Source organism: Lepus europaeus, chromosome 3, assembly GCF_033115175.1.
Source record: "Lepus europaeus isolate LE1 chromosome 3, mLepTim1.pri, whole genome shotgun sequence".
In the NCBI taxonomy this organism is placed as follows: Eukaryota; Metazoa; Chordata; class Mammalia; order Lagomorpha; family Leporidae; genus Lepus; species Lepus europaeus.
Genome location: NC_084829.1, coordinates 36,324,245 through 36,344,733, shown reverse-complemented (window position 1 = coordinate 36,344,733; position 20,489 = coordinate 36,324,245). Strand labels below are relative to the sequence as shown.

Genomic DNA, 20,489 nt, shown 5'->3' with positions numbered 1-20,489 from the left:
GTAGGTTAGTCCTCTGCCTGCGGCACCGGCATCCTATGTGGGTGCCGGTTCTAGTCCCAGCTGCTCCTCTTCCAGTCCAGCTCTCTGCTGTGGTCTGAGAAGGCAGTGGAGGATGGCCCAAGTGCTTGGGCCCTGCACACAAAGACCAGGAGGAATCACCTGGCTCCTGGCTTCGGATCCGCACAGCGCCGGCCGTAGTGGCCATTTGTGGGGTGAACCAACGGAAGGAAGACCTCTCCCTCTCACTGTCAAAAAGAGCTCAGTTTCAGGGGCATGTGGTCCACACCGGAGGATGCCCTTTGTGGAAAAGAGCCAGAGGGCCGCTCTGAGCTGGGGAGGTGGTGCCGAAAGTGTAGAGGCCAAACCGCACAAGGCATGCTTAGGGCAGCCAGGACTAGTTTGTTCCAGTTTGGCTGGAGCAGAGATCAGCTTGCACAGCCTGTGAGTTGGAGCCCGTGTCCATTTTCATGGGGCTCAGGCCAAAAAAATGTGAGAGAACAAAAGCCAGAGACTAGGAGGTTCTCACCTCCTTCTGCCCCAGGCCATTCTTGTGACCTTGAGCCAGTGGTTTGTCCTCTTTGGGGCTATTGTCCTTCCTGTAAGTGCCAGGACTCCTCCTGGACTAGACCTAGCCTTTCAAATGCTGCTTCCACAGGGCACAGGGCTCCGCAGCTGGGCCGACATGCTCTGCTCTCCAACCCCAGTAACCATGGGGCTACTCCATGTAGCTCCAGTTTTTTAAATTAAATATTTAGTTTATTTTTATTTGAAAGGCAGGGCAAAACACAGAGAGGAAAAGACAGAGAAAGAGATCTTTTATCTGCTTGTTCACTCCCTAAATGGCCATGATGGTCAGGGCTGGGTCAGGCCGAAGCCAGGAGCTGGAGCTTCATCCGGGTCTCTCGTGGGTGCAGGAGCCCAAGGACTTGAGCCATCTTCTGTTGCTTTCCCAGGTGCATTAGCAGGAAGCTGGATCAGAAATGGAGCAGCCGGGACTCGAACTGGTGTTGCAGGCGGCAGCTTTCCTGGCTCCGCTACAGTGCCAGCCCCCAATGAAACTTTTAAGAGCCACTACCCACCACCACATTTGCTTTTCCTCCTCTAAAAGTGACAGAAACATGGGAAAGGAGCCTCCCTGAGTGTGGGACCCTGGGAAAGGATGCTGTGACGCAGGCATCCTCCCTTCCAGCCTCCCAGCCAAGCAGCAACGGCATGCAGCGTGAGTGGGGGTAACCTCTGTCATTTTTCAGCCGTTGAGGCTAGGGGCCAGTTCCTGTGCTACAGCCCAGCCTGTGCTGACCGGTCCAATCTGCTCCTGCCTCTGCTGGTTATCCTGGGTCTCGGTGCCCACACCTGCCTTCTCCCAACTCCCTGGCAGCACTGGCTTGCAAAGCAGCAGGAGAGGAAGGGGGTCAGTGCCCCCCACCCCCAGGAGTGGGGATGTGTCTTAGAAGATGCTGTGGGGCAGAGGTAACGCTGAATGAAATCCGCGCCCAGCCCTGAAGGCCACAGACACTAAAGCTGTAGGGAGCATCAACGTTCTCTCTCCCATAGTCATTTATTGGTTCTCCTTAATGTTATTCCGCGCTTTTAAAGTAGGAACGGGTCGGAGGGCAGGAGGAGGGCCGGACTCCCAAGTCCTGGGGGCATTGCAGGCTGACTATGACCTTGCAGGCCTGGATCTGGACCTCCTCGTCAGGGTGGATGACCAGGGCGAGCAGCCGGTCTGCCAGGCGAGACTCCTCCCCAAACAGGGCTTCGTGCAGGGACTGCTCGTTGTAATGCCACTTCACGGCGCGGTAGTGGGGGGAGTTGCGGCCCTCGCTCAGCCGCTCGGTGAACACCAGCACCTCGAACAGCAGACTCCCCGGCTGCGAGGACTGGAACAGCTTCAAGAAGTCACAGTGCACCTGTGATGGGCATGGAGCGAGGGGAATGAAATTCCAGGCAACTTCTCAAACTCTCCTCCTTCCATTTGCCTGTGGCCTCAGCTCCCTGAAATGCCCAAGTTTCAGACTCAACTGAATTTTTTTTAGTTTTTCTTTCACTATTGTTCTCTAATTAATTGCATCGTGATCATTCAACATGAGTGATACAATGATATTGGTTCTCGGAAGTTTGTTGAGACAAACTTTAAGGCTTAGTGTGTGGTTAATTTTCATAAATATTGTGTGTATGCTTGAGAGGAATGAACACCTGATAATTGTAGAGTGTTATAAGTATGTCTAATGGCTCCACTCTGTTTGTGTTATGCACAGCAAGTATGCCACTACTCATTTTAGTTTTTTATCCATCAATTGCTGAGCAAGTAATTAAAATCTTCCAAATATCCCACAGTGGGGGTAGAATTGTTCATTTCTCCTTATAATTTCATCAAGTCTTGCCATGTGTATTTTTGAAATTGTTATTAGGTGCATACAGGTTTTCAGTTGCTTCTGGTGAATTAAACTGCTGATTAGCGCATGGTAATACTTCCTATCCCTAATAATGCTTTTTGCCATATCATTTTCCCCCTAATACTAGCATGCTTCCATTAACTTATGCTTGATCACCAGTGTCCCTAACTCTCAGAGTTCAGAAAGCCCCCCAAAGAACATTCCTCCCAGGAAAACGGACTCCCCTTCTGTTGGGGGAATGGAGGAGGGATGGCTTTCCAGGCACTGAGGGCAGAGAAAGGAGGAAGAAGAAGCCCAGTCGTCAGGGGTAGGGGTGCCGGAAGAAGCTGGGATTCTTGCCTTGCCCGCACTGAGCCCCTCTGCAGTCCCCTTCTCACCTGGCAGTTGAGAATGTCATAAAGGAGGTCATTCTTCTGCGCCATGTAGCTCAGCAGCCGAATGACTTGCACCTGAAGAAAGGAAGGGGGAAAGCAGGGGAAGCCGGGGGAGGCTGGGCCTTAGTAGGGACGTCCCTCTCCGGGCTGTGTCAGGGCTGGGCAGGAGGGCAAGGCCTTGGCCGTGAGCCCCAGGCACCTGGGACAAGATGCAGTCCGACTGCAGGATCTCCATCAGGGCGGGCATCACGCGTCGCAGCTGCGGGTGCACGTAGTCGGGCAGTGGGAGGTTGTTGAGGAGCCGGAGGCCTGCGATGTGCAGCTCTGTGTCCCAGATGGTGGAGATGAGCTCCAGCACCTTGATGGCATGTTCCTGGCGTGGGTGTGGAGGGACAAGGGGCTGCAGCCTGCCCTCGCGGGCGCTACCCTAACCCACAATATTAAATGCTACCCAAACGTCGATAGCTCTCAAGTTCGCGTCTCCTGCTCAGGCCTCTCCCCAGACTCCAGACACACAGATACAGCTGCCAATTCTACTTTTCTCCCTGAATGTCTAACAGAACAACCAGCTGCTCAGGCCACACATCTGTGGAACCTCTGACTCAGTTCTTTTTTTTAAAGATTTATTTATTTGAAAGGCAAAGTTACAGAGGAAGGGGGTGGGGAACCTTCCATCCACTGGTTCACTCCCCAGATGGATGTAACAGCTGGGGCTGGACCAGGCTGAAGCTAGGAGCCAGGAACTCCATCCGGGTCTCCCACGTGAGTGGCAGGGTCCAAGCACTTGGGCCAGCATCTGCGGCTTCCCAGGTGCATTAGCAGGGAGCTGGACCGGAAGCACAGCAGCCAGGACTCAGCCAGTGCTGAGATACAGGATGCTGGTATTGCAAGTCATGGCTTAACCCACTGTGCCACAATGCCAGCCTCAAATATTTTAAACTTTAAGGAAGCACAATTTATTAATTTCTTCCCTTATAGACTATGCTTTTGTTGCCAAAACTCTACATTGAGCCTGAAGTCCCAAGAGATTTTCCGCACCCCTACCCCCACTCCGAGCTGGCCTTCCCCGCCCCTCCCCCTCCTTATTTCCCTGTGTGACCCTCACCCCATGGCAGATACCACATATTTCACTCTCGTGTGTTGCTTGCCTCGCCCTGTTAGAAGACACATTCCACAAGGACAGGGATCCTTTTTCTCCGGTGCCTTAGAACCATGCCTCAGGACAAAGTGCTCAATACACGTTTGTTGACTGAAAAAAGGGATCCTGGCTTCTGGGTTGCACAATGCTTGGATGGGAGGGGTTTACGGAAGACGGGGAAGGTCACAGGCTGTGCTCCTGTGAGCCACGTAAGAGGGAAGCGGGAATCCTGGCAAGCAGCCCACAGGCACCCTGCTCTTCCCTGCCCGCGTGCCTCGCTGTCTGCGGAGCACTGGAGAGGCATGGAGGAGTGGGCAGTCTGCGGCAGGGTTTCTGGGAGAAGGTGCCACAGGTGCGAGGGCCACAGCACCGGCCAGCAGGAAGCGTACAGAGTGAACCGATTGGATCAAAGCCTGATCTTCGTGCCCAGGGCCTCGAGAAGATGGAACGTGGGACCGATGGGGACAGGGCCCCCTGGGGAAGAAGGGGTCTGACCTAGGGGAATGGGGACGCGCTCTGTAACAGGTGCAGCAGCTGGCTCTGGGGAAGAAGTCAGCGGAGTCCCAGGCTGCAGAGACCCAGGCGAGCCCATCGGGGTGAAAAGAGCCCATGGGGTGAAAACTGAGATGGGGGAGGAGCTACTTGCACTTGGAGGTGAAACAGCAGCCCCAGGAACAGTGGGCAAAGAGCAACAGCAGGGCCCAGCCCGCTGGCATCGGAATCTCCTGGGGGGTGGGGGGAGCGTGAGAAACACAGCTCCCTGTTGAACAGGATGAAGGGAGGGAGGGAGGGGGTGAGACCCTCAGCCTTAGGGAAGTTGGGGAGACCGAGGCATAAGGCAGGGGACAGTCACAGCAGGCAGTGACACTGAGACTTCTTTTTCCCAAAAAAATGTTTGCTGCAAAAATGTAAAGGTTTGCCATCATCCAGTGCTGGCGAGGGCATGACACGACAGGCACATCCTGCAGGACGGGTGGGTGTGTAAACTGATGCGAGTCTTCTGGCCAAGTTCATGCACACCCTACTGCCACCCTCCCAGGGAGATGACCGCAAGAGGGTGGCACCGCCCGTGAAGCCACTGCTTGGAATGCCTGCACCCTGCCCGCAACCCACTTGAGTCCCGGCTTCTGATCCAGCTCCTTACTAATGCACCTGGAAAGGTGGCAGAAGATGGCCCAAGTCCTTGGGCCTCTGCCACCCACGTGGGTGCCACTCATGTGGGAGACTTGGATGGAGTGCCAGGCTCCTGGCTTCAGCCTGGCCTAGCCTGGCTGAAGGGGCCACTGGAGACTGAACTAGCAGATAGAAGATCTCTTTCTCTCTCTCTCATGCTCTGCCTTTCAAATAAATCAATCTCAGATCAAAAATCACAATTGGATTTACTTAATGGTCCCCTTTAGATCACACCAGGGTTTATGCTGATGAGGTGACTCTTGGTGGGCATTTAGCCTAGGGACTAAGATGCCCGGATCCCACATCAGCCTATAGGATTCAACTGCTGGCTCCGGCCTCCGAGTCCAGCCTCCTGCCAGTGCTGGTTCCTGCCTCCCACGATGGAGACCCGGATTGTCTTCCTGGCTTCCGCTTCCGCCTGTCCAGCACAGCCCCAGCTACTGTGGGCATTTGGGGAGTGATGCAGTGCTTGGAAATGCTCTCTCTCTCTCTCTCTCTCTCTCTACCTCCCTCTCCACATCTCAAATAATAGAAGACGAAGACGCCTAACGAGTGGGGGTCAGAGAGCTTCCGGGTTGCTGCCTGCATGGAGGGCCTGGGGGAGGGCAGGGGAGCCCCACCCACTCCTGGCGCTGTCCAGAGCAGTGCCATTTGTAATAAACTAGGAAGCAGAGGTGTTTTCCCGTGGGTCACGTTAGAGAATTTTCAAACCTGAAAAGAGTTGTGGGAACTCCTGAGTGTCTAGCTAGGTGGGCAGAAGCCACACATGTGCCTTGCATCTCCGGAGGGGGCAGTCTTGGGGGGGCCTGAGCTCTTAACGAATAACATCCGCACTCCACGCCGGAACCGAACTGAACTGTGGGACACGCAGCTGGTGTTTGGGCTTCCTGCTGTTTGGGTTCAGGGATGCCATTGGGGGCCTGGCTCGGCTTCACCCTGACATTCAAAGGCTTTCACAACCCTGCCGGGACCCTCACCATCATTTCCGCACTCATTTTTGGGATTCCAAACTCAGGCCAAAGAAACTTCTGGAACATGACCATTGATCCTGTGTCAATCAAAAGACCCGACGACTAGGACAACACCTGTGTGTTCTGCCCCATTGCCACCTGCCTCTGGGCTCACCTGGATTTTAAGCCTGAATTTTCTGATGCCAGAGAAAGCTTTAAGCGTGTTCAGAGCTTGGATTTTGACACTGTTGTCCTCATCGTCCAGCATGTCGCCCACCAACCTGATGTCATCAGTAGTACAAGAGGCAGCCTGGGGTGTGTGAGGAGAGATGGAAGGGGCATGAGACGACATGTCCCAGGCCCACTGCCCTCCATGTCACCAAGAACCCTTGGCACGCCCCTCCCACCACTGGCCCCAGAGGGCCAGTTCCCGGGACTCGATGCAATCAAGGGGCAGGGATGAGCGGGAGCCCCCGGGGGACAGGCTGGCTCGGAGGGCCCTCACCTCCGCCTCCAGCAGGTACACACAGCGAGTGATGCTGTGCAGGATCATGCTCTTGGCGTACTCGTCCTGCTTGTACTCCAAAGACCTGAGCAGCCTCCGGAGCTCGCCCGAGTCCCGCCCGTGCCGCTCTCGCTCGATGGCCAGGCCTAGACAGCCACCCCAGCCCAGTTCAGGCTGCGGACTCACAGCGGGTGACGAAGTGGGTTTGGGAAGTGGGAGAGAGCGATCTGGGGGCACGGCTGCCTTGTCTTCCCTGAAGAAGCACCCTAGTGTGTGCTGGGCAAGGGTGCCCTATCTGGTGTTGTACTGCCCGCGTCATCATGTCATAGATCTGTCTGCAGGAACACAAGTCGTTTCATTGTAACCACGCCACTGCCAAAAGCATTCCAGCAGATGGCAGCAGCGAGTGTGGCAGAAGGGACACTTTTTCCTGCTGTGCACAACAGTGCCACATGGGTTAGGGGAAGCCCCGATTTCCTCTTTTATTCAAGTCCTGAGCTCCTGGGACGAGGACAGGGAGGGACACAGCAGCTGCACTTCTGAGAAGCGGAACTCTCAGAGGGTGAACCCAGCATTTGCTTGTGGCGAGGGGTTGCGCAAGCAGGGACCCTGAACTAGCACCTCTGGTGGGGCCTTGCCTGGGGTACGGGAGGGTGGGCCTGAGGAAGATAGAGGAGAGAGAGGGAGGAGAGAAGAACTTGGACGAGTCACCTTCGGGCATTCCCACAGGGGAGGCCTCGGGAGCAGGTGCCTCCTGGGGCAGAGCCCTCTCCCCAGGGCCCGGACACTCACGGGCGATGCAGATGGGTGAGTTGGTGCAGAGGGGTGGTTGGCATTTTATGCCGGCCTTGATGGCCTTGTAGAGCAGGTAGATGGCCCCGGCGCCCGTGGCCAGGCTCACTACACTTTTGCGGATGTCCAGCTGCGCCAGGCACCGGGGGATGCTCTTGCCCATGTCCTCAGCGTTGCTTTGTGCCTGGGTGAGAGCTAAGCCCGAGGCACCTGGGAGGGAGCTTCCGGAACCAGAACTCTGACAGGGTCAGGAACCACGGTACCAGAATCTGGAACCCAGACAACAAAGGAAACTGGGGAGACGATGACATGGAGGGTGGCAGTCAGGAAATGGCATGCCAGAGGTGCTTGAAAGGACAGAAGGTCCTTCTGAGGCTCCCTTTTGAGGCTGCCGGCGACTTCAGGGACAATACAACACACAGCCTGTCTTTAGGGAAGCCAGGTTGGTGGGGCCCGGAGAGGCAGGATCAGCACCTGCCTCCTTCCAGTAGAGGGCAGCAGAGGCCCATTTCTGTGCTTAGGCCTTGGGCATTTCTGGGCTGGGTGTCGAGGTGGCGGGCTCCCTTGGCTCCCTTGGCCCTGCCCGTCTTGATCTTCCCACTTTACAATTACTCCTGGGCCTCCACCACCTGCCGTGCCCTGAGGACTTGGGGACAGAACAATGAGTCTGGAAAGTGGGGCTCCAGGCCCACTTAACCCTAACCGGGAAGGAGGAAGGGGCTGCCCTTGTGGGGGTCTTGCTTTCTGCCTCCTAAAGCTCTAGGATGAAAGTGTGCTGGGTCTGGACCTTTTGGTCACTGAGACCTAGAGCTGGGAATCCCACCTCCCAGCCTCCACACTGGTGGGAAGGGGCTGGACTCAGAAAATGCCTCTGCCCAGAGGGTGGGAGCCCAGCTGCGCTGGCTTTGATCTCTCCCACCAGGGAGACCAGATACGTCCATCCTGACCCCAGCAGCCCCCACACCCTCTGGCACAGAACAGGGAGGTGACCAGCCCCCAGCTAGGGTCAGCCTGTGCTGAACATGGCTGCTCGGGGTCCTGGGCTGCACCTGGGCTGGAGCGAGGTGGGGAGGCAGCACCCCCAACAGGTGCAGCGGCCAGCCAGGCCTGCCTGCCTGCTCAGAGCCGTCACCACCACATCCTAGGCTTCAGACAGGGGCTAGCAGGAGCTCCTGGGTCGCCAGTCTCTTCCTGTCCTCTCTGCCATCCTGAGCCCTCTGCAAAGGTCATTCCTGGCCCTCTGCCCAGCTCTGGGAGGGCGGCTCCCTGTCTGCTGGGGACAGCAGAGGCCTGCAGAAGCCTCCCGACCGCCATGGGACCCGCACAGCATGGCTCAGGAACTGCACACAGGAAATGGTTGCCTGATAGGGACTGTCATTTGTTGGTTCCCAGGCCACCTAGATCTGAGGACAGAGCCCTCAGGACAAACTCCCTCCAGGATAGGACCCAGAATTCCTGCTTCCTCCATTCCACGGAGTGGATCCTGCAACCTTCACATCTGAAGCAAAACAAAGGTGATACTCACTTGTTGCGGTTTTTTTCAGATTGATTTTATGGGGCCAGTGCTGTGGTGTAGTAGGTTAAGGCTTTGCCTGCAGTGCCAGCATCCCATATAGGCACTGGTTTGAGTCCCAGCTCCTCCTCTTCCCATCCAGCTCTTTGCTAATGGCCTGGGAAAGCAGCAAAGGATGACCTAAGTGCTTGGGCCCCTGCACCCACCTGGGAGACCTGGAAGAAGCTCCTGGCTCCCAGCTCCTGGCTTCAAATTGGCCCAATTCTGGCTGTTGGGATCATCTGGGGAGTGAACCAGTGGGTGGAAGACCTTTCTCTCTGTCTCTCCCTCTAACTCTGTCTCTCAAATAAATATATATAATTTAAAAAAAATATTTGCAAGGCAGAGTGACAGTGGGGGCAGGAGGAGAGATCTCTCATCTGTTGGTCCACTTCCCCAAATTCTCACAGCAGCTAGGTCTGGGTCAGGCCAGCATCTGCTGCTTGCCCAGGTACGCTAGCAGGGAGCTGGATCAGAAGCCGAGAAGCAACGACTCAAGCTGGTGCACTGATACGGATACCAGCATGGCAACCAGCGGCTTAACCATGGGTCACCAGGATGATGGGCGGCTCACTTGGGCTTAAAGATCACCAGGGACCTCTCCTTAGCTGCCGCCAAGGTGCTCGGCTCTTCCGAGGAAGCTAAGGCTGGGGTGAGGCCCTCACTTCATCCGGCGACTAGCACCGCGCTGGGCAGCGCCAGCACCGCCAGCCATGCACTCGTGCGCACCATGGCCTCTGTCTCTGGGCTCGCCCTGCACAAGGACGACGTGACGGTCACCGAGGACGAGCTCAGTGCCCTCATTAAAGCAGCCAGGGTCAGTGCGGAGCCCTTTTGGCCCGTCTTGTTCACAAAGGCCCTGGCCAGGGTCAACACTGGGAGCCTCATCTGCGGTGTATGGGCTGGGGCACCTGCAGCAGGTGCCGCCCCAGCAGGAGGCCCTGCCACCACTTGCTGTTGAGAACAAGACTCTGAGGAGTCTGGTGACGTGGGCTTGGGTCTTCTTGACTAAGGATTTTCTCATTCAAAAAAAATCAAGCAGCGTGGGTTCTGGCCTGCACCAGCCTTCTCTCGCCAGATCATTTCCCTGATGTGCCTTCCACTGATGCAGAGGGCTCAGAGGCAGAGTCACCCCAGGGCAGCATCCTCCACGGGCTGCAGTCCGGTGAAAAACAAGAGAGGAACACCTACCTGTCAGCGTAGAGTCAATGACAACCCTCCCTTGGGAATGCCCAGTTTCCATTCAGATGCAGCCGTTCCTATTTTGAGAATTACAGTGTGTTTTCTGGGGCCCACGCTGTGGTGTAGTAGGCTAAGCCTCCGCCCAAGGTGCTGGCATCCCACTAGGGTGCCCGTTCAATTCCCAGCTGCTCCACTTCCAATCCAGCTCTCTGCTATGGCCTGGGAAAGCTGCAGAAGATGGCCCAAGTCCTTGGGCCCCTGCACCCACGTGGGAGACCCAGAGGAAGCTCCTGGCTCCTGGCTTTGGATCAGCCCAGCTCTGATCACTGTGGCCACTTGGGGAGTGAACCAGTGGATGGAAGACTCTGTCTCTGCACTTCTACCTCTCAAATAAATAAAATAAAAATCTTTTAAAAAACTGTTTTCTTTGATTAAATACTGGTGATAAACAGACAGCAGGTGCGCTCTGAATGTTATTCTGGAAGATAAAGTCACAGCTGGGACTCTTTACAGACCCTGGCTTTTCTCTATTTCCATGTTTGTTGTTTTTCTATCAGATCCAGAATCTGCAACAACTGACCAGAACCAAAATGCAAACAGCACAGAAGAGGCTACGGCCACCAGCTCGGCCCCCCGGTCCCCTTGCCAGCCCTCCTTCAAGGCTGATTGATGTTACCTGTCACCAAGGGCACAGGCTGCCAGGGTTCAGAACCAGTTCAGCCATTGAGAGCTCTGTGATAGGAATCTTTGTGCCCCATTCCCCCACCTATAAGACGGGAATACTAAAAAGACCTAATTCATGGGGTTGTGTGTGTGGGGGGGAGGTGGGTTAAGTAAAGCACTTGGACCAGCGCCCTGCAAACAGAGCTCAAGGAACGCGGCCGACCATCATCACCGCACGCAGGGCTCACCTCGGCAGGACTGCTGTACGGGAAGGCACAGAGAGCCAGAGCCTGAGCGCACCCCAGCGGGAAAGGCGCACCACTCAGTCCCTGAGACTCACCCAGCAGCCCTCACCCTGATCTGCTGGCTAACCAATCCCAACTCCTGGAACCCATTTAACTACCCGCACTGACTCTGGGGCCTTCCATGAAGCCAGGAACACCATCCCCCCAAGCCATCAGGCCACCTGTCAGACCCTAAGACCCCTTCCTTGTCCTCTTCACCGGTGCCCCCAGGGCGGAGGGGTTTCAGTCTATTTAAAGCTCCAGGTGCTACTGGGGTCCACCGTGAGAGCAGTGCAGTGGCCGGCGCTGGTGCGCACAGAAGCCAGGGGGAGCCTCGCCTGCTCTGTACTTCAATGAAAAGCCCTCTGGAGTCCCAGCGGCTGGGGTTCCGATCCCAGCAGCGTGGGACTGGAGACTCCACAATCAGCGCCTACAACACCTATCTCTGTCTGCTACGCGGAGCTGCTGCGGCAGGACCGAACCGGAGAACGCGTGCGGCTTCTCCGGATGCACAGGGGATGCTCAATGCACGCGCGGTTCGTCCGCACAGAGCCGAGAGCCACCAGCGGACCCCGACCGAGGAACCAGATCCGGGAGCCTCCGGTTAGCCGAGGCGTGGGGCCGGGAGAAACCGGGCGAAAGCACGCGGGCGCGCGCAGGGGCGGCGCGCGGGGGCGGGCAGAGCCGCACCCCTCCCCGCCGGGCCTCCCCCGCCCGGCGCGCGCATCCGGCGGCGGGCACAGGATGTTCTTTCCTCGCGGCCCCCCCGCCCCCGCTCTCACTTTCTCTCCGCGCCCCTCCCCCGCCGCGCCCGGCGCCGGCACCTTGCTTAACTCCTTCGCCGCCGCGCCCGGGACACTGAGCGAGCCCGAGGGCTGCCTGGCAAGGGCCAGGCCAGGCCGAGCGCGCTGGGCCCAGGTTCTCGGGATGCTGAGGCCGGTCGGGGCCGGAGGGGTGGCGAGGGCTGGAGGGGCCGGAGGCCGGCACTCGCGGACCCCCCCACCCCGCCAGCTCACCGGGGCGGGGTGAGGTGCCCGGGTGACCAGGTGGGCGTAGCTGGCGTTGGAGCTGCGGGGAGCGAACGGGGTCGAGGGGCGCCAGCCTCATCCTACCCCCAGCTTGGGATAAAGAGGGGCCAGGGGTTGCGGCCGAGGATGGGGAGCGGCCACGCCCCCCGCTCACGTCACTATTTCCAAGGCAACCGAGGGAGGGGCCGAGGGAGGGCTAGGGGACGGACCCTGGGGAGCCCGGGCTGCCGGATGCTGTGGGAGCCGGCGGGGGCGGGCTTTTTAATCTTTCCTTCTCCCTCGTTGATGTCCAAGAAATTGAGGGAGGGGCAGCTTCTGTTCCCGAGTTCATTCCGCAAACATTCATGGCGCTTTAACTACGCTTGCTCCAGACTTGGGCACTGGGAGCTGCCCTCCTCGTTACTGTTGGCTAAGCTGGGGTGGCCATGCGCCCCGGCTTACGCCCTGCAGTGTGGTTAAGAGTAACACAGTCACTACTGATGGTGTCCCGGTCCGGGTGGTAGTTAGGGAGGCGCTTGTCTCCTGTCTCAGGGACGGCCAAGCCGCCCGTATGCCACCAGGCAAGGAGTGCTCTCGGCCGCCTGTCATTGTTGGCTCTCATTCTGCAAGACAGGTATCACCGGTGTCTTTTCCTGATGACGAAACTGGCTCAGAGAAATGGCCAAGCAGCCAACTGTTGCAACCAGGGTACAGACCCAAGTTTGAGGGCCCTGCCTTGTGTTTCCTTTTCCACATACATAGCTGATATAAAATAAAGTGACCGTCCCTACCGTGAAGGAGCCTGTAACCTATGTAGGAGGAGGGGTCGCAGATACCACGGGGTATGTGCAGGCAATAAAACAGCAGCACACTGAAGGCAGCGCAGAGCCCACAGCAAAGCTGGTGATGAATGGCCGGCTGTGGGTGGGGCCTGTCAGAACCTTCCTGTGGGAGGGAGCTTTCTAGCCAGGCCGTGGGGTGGCGATGGGGTCAGGATCCCTGGGGGTGTGTGTCAGGGGCATCAGACCAGGCAGGAATCTCTCCGCGGGCGAGAGGGTCCCTCTGCAGAGCCCACGCCTCTCTCCTGTCTGCCTCCCTCTGTGGATGTGTCTCTTCCTGGAGCAGAGGCCCCCAGGAGGCAGCTGCCCTCCCTCCACTCTGCACACAAGCTCTTTCCAGTTGGTATTTGGCACAGACTTCCTGCCGTTCACTTGGATGTGAGCTTCTCTCTTCACCACACCCCTCTGTAGATTTTGAGGAAATGGAAAACCGTGGATGCCCAAAACCAAGGGCCCAAGTGAGCAAGCATAGAGGAGGCCACAGGCTGGGTGGGCAGGGGGGGACCGAGTCTGCAGAGGGGAGCGGAAGGAGAAGGCAACAGGCCCAGAGGAGTTGGTCATCTAAGGAACACACGCTGTCCTTCTGCAAATGGGACACCAGGTGCCTTCGCCGGGATCGCGCGGCTACAGCTGGCGTGCCCCGTGCGCCCTGCTGAGGACTCAGGTTGATAACAGACACAGTAAATGGTGCTTGAGAAAGACTGTTCCGGGCGGGCGGGCGTGTGGGAGGAAGGCAGAGCCTGGGTCAGCAGGGACGGTGTGGGAATTTGGGCCAAAGGTGGCATCTGTGGTGCCAGAGGAGAAGGGGCGAGTGAGAAAAGCAATGTGCAAAGAATACGTTGAAATAAAAGCAACAGGGGTGTGTGTGTGTAGGGGGTGTTGCAGCCAGCAAAGCTGCCACTGGGACTCCTGCCTACTCTGCTTCCAATCCAGTTTTCACTAATATACACCCTGGGAGGCGCCACTTGGAAGACCTGGATGGAGTTCTGGGCTCCTGACTTTGATCTGACCAAGCCCTGGCTGCTGCAGGCATTTGGGGGATGAAGCAGCAAATAGAAGACCTCTCTCTCACTCTCTCTCTCTCTGTCTCTCTCTCTCTGTCTCTCCCCGTCTCTCTCTCTCTGTCTCTCCCCCTCTGTCACTCTGCCTTTCGAATAAATACTAAATAAATCTTTAAAAAAAAAAGAAGCAACAAAGGGAAGAATCTTCCGAGTTTGGTGACCAATCACATAAAGGATGGTGAAGGAGAGAAGATAGTTAAAAATTAATCTATCCCCCTGGTAAGTTTGGGGGTCCGGGAGAGACTGCAGTGGGCCACGGGGAAGAGCTGGTGTGAGCGGCAGGAGGATGCGGTCAGGCTGTGAGTGTAGCGGCCCGTGGGGGACTGCATGTGGCGAAGCCCAGGAAGGCAGTGCCCCCCGTCACAGCTGCAGACCTGGGACATCGGGGACGGCTGGCATGCATCACGTAGAAGGCTGGCACAGATGACAGCAAAGTGCCTCCCCTGGGGAGACTCGGTGACTGCTGGCTGAGGGGGAAAACACGTGTGGGACGTGTGCCTTGCGTGTGGGCAGGTGATGGTGGCCCAGGCCTGTGTTGGTATCCATCCGCCCACTTCGAGCTGCAGAGGGTGCAGAGATACAATCACACAGCCCTGGGGGCCGGGGGCCCCTCCCCCCAGCTCCACCCTTGAGGGCCCTGGAGCCCAGGCCTGTGCTGCCTGCCAGGGCCTTTCCTGGAATCCGACAGACGGCAAAGCCCCTCCCTGCCTGCCCTGGCACTCTCCAGGCACAGCGTGTCCCTCGGGGCACCTTGCAGACACCGCAGGAGGCCGAGCTGCTGTCATCCTCGCGATGGCCCCAGCAGGAAGGAGGAACCTGTGGCCGGGTGGGGGTGGCAAGGCACTGTGTGTGTTTGCTGTGGCTTGGGGGCAGGGGAGCCACAGCTCCGGCTTCAGAGCTGCACACCACCTGCTTCTCCCTCCCTCTCCGGAGGAAATCTTCAGGGGCCCTAGTGGTTTTGAGGGGAGGGGACAGGAAGAGACTCTGAACTCTGGGTCAGCTGAGGACAAGGATATGGGAGCTCTTGCCCCTTAACCCAGTTCTCCTGGGACCCTAATCCTCGGCTGCCGACCCCCGCCCGACTGCAACTAAAACACAAGGGCCTCTGGAGGCGGCCCAGAGTGGTGCGGTTAAGGGGACAGGGCCACCCAGCTGTGTGCAAGGCCGCACCTGTCAGGCAGGGTGAGGGGCGCGCCCCTCCCAGGTGGGCAAAGCCGGCGGGGCCCCGGGAGCCCAGGCAGCTGGGAGGAGCTTGCCGAGAGCAAGAGACGGCAGCGGGCCGCGCGGCCGGGCCACGTGGAGCGGCGCGCGCGGGCCGGGTGTCGGGTCGGCGGCGACCGCAGGCTGAGAGAGCGGTTGATCTGGTGAGCGAGCACACCCACTTACCCAGCTGCTGAGTCAGGCTGTTCTGCTCGCGCTCGCCCGCCGCCCGCTCGGGACATTGTGTTCCAGCCCCGGCGCGCTGGCAGCGGGCCCAGGCGCTCACACCAGCCTCCTCGCCCTGTTTGTGCTCGCGGCTTGCGCTCGGCGCGCAGCCTCCCCGCCGCCGCCGCCGCCGCCGACCCGGCCCCATGGCTGAGCGCGCCATCGCGGGGACGCGCGCCGCGGCCCTGCCCACTCGCCGGCGCCCCCACACCTACCCGCCCGGGCTGAGCCCCGGCTCGCGTGGGGCTTGCTGAGTACAGCTGGAGGGCGGGAGTGGGGCGGCCCACGAGAGAGAAGGGCCGCCCCCCCCCCCGCGGTCTGTCCGTGCCCCCCTCCACGCGCGCAGTCCAGGCGCATGCCGGACCCGGGCTGCGGTCACGTGACCACTGGGGCCTGTGTCGAGGGGGACCTCGGTCAAGCGATCCCCAGGAGGAGCCCCCCTCACCCCCACCTCCCCACCCCCCACCCCCCCCGTCCCTGATGCTTCACACAAGCCTGGAGCCCGGAGACTCCCGGGATTCCCGGAGCCCAGCCCTTTGGGGCAGCTTGGGAAACCCCTGGCAGGCTGCTGGCAGTAGGGCGAGTCGGACCCTGTGGGCGGCGGTGGGCGGCAGCGTAGACCAAGGGCAGAGCGAACGCGGACGCCCCACGCTGCCCCTGGCGCCCGAGCCTGCGCTTTGTCCGGCCTGAAGCCCTGGGTTTGGGCAGAGCCACGATTTCTCCTCGCCCTCCGTCCTGATGGCCGCACCCTCTCCAAACCGGCGAGGGGACAGGGAGGCCGCCTACGCTGAGCACCCACCCTGCGGAGGGCCCTGGGTTGGGTCCTGCTGAGGATGTCATGAAAAGTTTACGACACGATTCCTGAAGCCCTTTATTCTCCGCCCTTACCACCTCCGCAGCTGGCTGTGCCATCTCCTGGGCCAGCAGTGCCCGTCTTCCCCTCGTGTTCCAGTTCAGAAAGCTGCCTTGGCACAGAGCCGGCAGAAGCTGCCGGCCCCTCCTCCGGGCTTGTACCTTTCTCACGGCACAGCGTGTGGCCTGTCTCATATTCTAGCGATCTGTTGACTAATCCTGTTCTTCTCACCAGATTAAAAAGTCCTTGAGGCAGAAACAAAGTCTGCCCCTTCCTTGAGGGCCCCGCCCCCACCCCAGTCCCTGAACTCATCCCGCACAGGCCAAGCGAGGAATGGAGTTGATGGCCAATACATTGAAGTGTATGGAAGTGATTTCCTGTGGCTGGCCTGCGAGGTTAAACAGTAACCCAGGCCTGCAGGTGGTGAGTACCAGCCGCGTGGCACAGCCGCAGGCCCTCAGAGAGAAGAAGGTGGTGATGCCGGAGGAAGCTCCTGGGAGGTTGCAGGCTTGGAGCTGTGTGTGTGTGTGTGTGTGTGTGGAGGAGGACAGGAGAGTGTGGAGGTGACTCGTCTTAGGTGACGTCGCCACAAAGCAGCCTTCACGGGCAGGCGGCACTTCACATGCGTTATCTCCAGTATGCAGGGGTTTGGGAGGGCTGGAGGGGACACTGCCCAAGTCAGGCGTGCCCCTGAGCCAACCAGAACAGAGAGGCAGCCTTGGATCTGAGCTCCCCACCCTCTGTCCTGGGCACTGCCTGTTCCCTGGCCTGCCACTCCTACGTACTACGCCCAAGAGAGCTGCCCAGCGCTGCCCCGTGCTGGGTGCACTCTGGTCCCACCCTGGTGAACCACTGGCTGTAGGCACTTCCTTCCATCATCTTGCCCCCCCAAATCCTCCACAGGCCCTGGCGCTCTGAGTCAGTGTCCAACTGATGCTTGCCACCTCCCCCGTGTTACCTGGGCTGCCTGGCTGCCTACACCCTACCCCCCCCCCCCAGTCTGGAGCTGCTGAGAACACTGGGTACAGAGAGTGAGTAGGGATGCAGGCTTCCTGTGGTTGCAAAAGGAACATGGGGACTTTCCCTGCGGTGCCCGAGCTGTGGGAGAAGTGGGGGAGGTGGGGCCCGGCCAACCTCCAAGGAACCTCTGCTCCCTTCCCTCCCCTCCTCCTCAGTGCTCCCAGCTTTCAAAAAGGCTGGTACAGTTTGTTACGCTGGGCCGGAATGTTCCGTGTGTTTCGTGTGGCCTCTGTCCAGTCCTACACTGGCTGCTTTATATTTATACTTCCTTCTCCAGCCGGGGCATCCTGCTGTCGGTCACCCTTGCTCTCATCTGCCCATCTGCCTCTGGGCCCCCTGCGCCCCCATGGGTCAAGAAGGGAGTTTCCTGCTCCCCCCCAGTGTTTGCGTGGGTGGAAGGCTGGGATACAGACTGCCCAGGAGGGGGGAGGTTGGATTCCAGAAGGGCGAAGCCCCCAGTCCCTGCTCTCTCTCCCATCAGCCGGCCCTGAGGCTGCATCCAAAGCTGGGGAGTCTCCAGATTGGATCTGAAGCTTCTCTGGGCCTTTGGGATCGAGCCCTCCCCCCTCGCCACCCTCGTGTCCCCAAGGGACTTCATCAATATTCTTGAGCCCAGCTGGACAAGTGAGGGCCTGTGCAGGTTGTCGCTAGCAGCTTAGCAGGCTTGAGAATCGGTGATTTCCACCGCTCCTCCCCGACCCCAGCAGCCACAGAGAAGACAGAGGCAGGGCGCCTGGGGGAGACAGGGACCTCCCCATTGCTCAGCCCCAGGAGCCACACAGCCCATAGCAGCTACAAAATGAATTTGACACTTGGTGATTTCCTGATGAGTTTCAGAGTGGTGATCAGTTTCCTTTCCAAGTGGCTTTGATGTTCAGAGATGAAGACATTTATTGGGACCTGGCCTCCCTCTCCCAGGAGCATGTGATATTATTAATCATCATAATAGGTGATATTGATGGCTTACATGGGAGGTGCTCTCTGTACCACATCTCCCAGCCTCCACAGGTGTCTAGGACCCAAGGTGAAGGGGAGCAAATTATGGGCTCAGGGCTTTCTATAAAGGAGCTCATTTGCTCTCTGCAGCAACACAAGGGGGTTCCCTTAACAATTCAGGAAACTGAGGCACAGAGAACTGACACAGGGTTCAACTGACGTCAAAGCCCAGCACTTCTAAGTGGTTGGCTGGAGTGCCTAGATCCCATACCTGAAACAAATCCTGCATTTCTCAAGCCTCTCTCTCACCCTCTTCTCCCTTCAAATGACTCCAGGAACTCTGCCTCCTTGAAGCCCACACTTGACAGCCAGACAGCCCATTTCACAGGTAGCCCATTTCACAGGCTGAAACCTGGAGGCTAGCGATGCCCCAGAGGTCACTTTCAGCAGTGGAGTTGGGTGGGCAGGCCTGCAGGCTGTGGGCTCAGCTTGTCTCCTAGCCGGCTGGCATGCCTGCTGCCCCTCACCTTCTACCAGGAATAAACTGCTTCATTGTAATGATTTGCAGCTGGGATCTGAAAACTGGGAGCTGAGCCTAGGTTCCCAAAGTCTGAAGTCCGGTCTGCCAGTGGCTCCCAGTGACGTGGCGACCCATTCACAGAGGGCTTGGGAGATAGCACACCATTGTGTCAATCCGGGATGTTTGTCTCAGACTGTGCCTATTTCACACTCACCTGTCCTAACTCAGAATTCTCTTACAGTAAGAGGACTAGTACCCACTTTCCTGCTGGAAAAACTGAGGCAAGTGCAGCGAAGGTGCTCGTCCAAGGGCGAGAAGCCAGGGCTGCGGGTGCCGCCTGGGATGCTTCGTTCCTATCACAGGGCCTCTCCTGAACTAGGCAGAAATGATTTCCCAAGATGTCTTGAACGTGTGGCTTTTTACCCAGCTTGTCACCCTGGGAGGGGACCGCGGCATCGCAGCCCTGGCACCCTTTTCCGCCCCAGGGCGTGAGGCAAGGGCACCAGACATCCTGTGTTTCGTCAGCTCCACCTGGTCTCTGGCTTCCTGTCCTTTATGGCTGTGGTGGGCACATCGTGTCCCCGCTCGGCTTCTTCCTCTGTCCTCTCTCTCTTCCTCCTCTCGCTCTCTCTGCTGGGCCTGTCTCTCTGTCTCCATGTGTCCGTGTGTACCCTTTTACTTTTTATATTTCTGGTCGCCTGGGAAGTTCTCCCAGGGTCCCCTCTGCCTTCTTCCCCGACACCATCTTGTTTCCAAGGAAGCCCCTTCCCTTCCTACCCCCACCCCTCCTCTTTGTCTGGCCCTGGGCTTCTGCACCTAGCACCTACTTAACACACCCACTGTGTGCCTGAGGAATTGTGTTAGTTTCCTGGGACCCAAAGCCCAAATGCTGAAACCTGGGGACACAAAAACTGCTGCCACCCTCCCTCGAGACTCCTGGGCTACTTGGAGAAAGGCACAAAGTCAGATCTTTGTAATACTGTGGGACGTGGCCCCAGCAGAGGGCTCAGGGAGGGCTCCCAGGAGGAGGAGGAGGTGTTGGCGGCAAGCATTCAAATCTGAGAGGAGCCAGCCAGGCAGAGCGAGGGTTCAGGATGTTCCAGGTAGGAGGAACGGTGTGTATAAAAAAGGCACACAGGCGTGAAGCAGCCCCATGTTCTCTGGCCGGCACTTGGAGTTGTTTGGTCTGGCTGGACAAGGAGTGCAGGTTAGGGAGCCCAGGGAGATGAGGTCCAGAGGCAGGCAGGTCCAGATGGTGCAGGACCTCATGTTCCAGCGAAAGGGCTGACCTTTATCCCGGAGCAGCCGGAAGCCCAGGCAGCCCGGGAGCTTCAGGGCTGGGCCTGGACCAGACCCAAGGCACTGTCCTCCGAGCCTCCATTAACACACATTTAACTGCCCTTTGGCTCAGCAAGGCTTGGGGGAGAGTCAGACACTTAACTATCAGGCTGTTTCCCAAGCACATGCATTCATTCATTCTTAATGCTTAGCAAGCTCTGATGTTGGAATTCCACTCAGCATCTCAGAGGTCCCAGCACTCAGGAAACTCACACCCGTGGCAGGTGGGGAGGCAGACAAGCTACGAAGAAGTGAGACAAGTATATTAGCAAGATGATTTTTGCATCGTGAGAAGTACAAACAAGAAAAGAGAACAGTGATAGAACGGAGAGGGACAGGGTGTGCTGGGCGGTCAGGGAGGCTCGCTCTGAGAAGGGCTGAACCCTGGAAGGCAGGAGTGGGGTAATAATGTTGACATGTGCAGCCTGAGGATTCCAGACACAGGAAACAGCTCTTGCAAGGCCCCAGAATGTGAAAGTGT

The 20,489-nt window shown here is 58.2% G+C and overlaps 1 protein-coding gene across 1 annotated transcript; it reads right to left on the bottom strand.

Annotated features, from left to right (window-relative positions):
* Positions 1-1,544: 1,544 nt before the first annotated feature.
* Positions 1,545-9,169, bottom strand: ARMC12 (armadillo repeat containing 12). The gene is made up of 6 exons (XM_062186012.1): positions 7,248-9,169; positions 6,537-6,682; positions 6,207-6,341; positions 2,970-3,143; positions 2,774-2,845; positions 1,545-1,910 (listed from the first exon to the last, which is right to left on the bottom strand). Exons 1-6 carry the CDS (start codon positions 7,489-7,491, stop codon positions 1,578-1,580), a joined length of 1,104 nt encoding a protein of 367 aa, XP_062041996.1. The 5' UTR covers positions 7,492-9,169; the 3' UTR covers positions 1,545-1,577.
* Between the last annotated feature and the right edge of the window lie 11,320 nt (positions 9,170-20,489).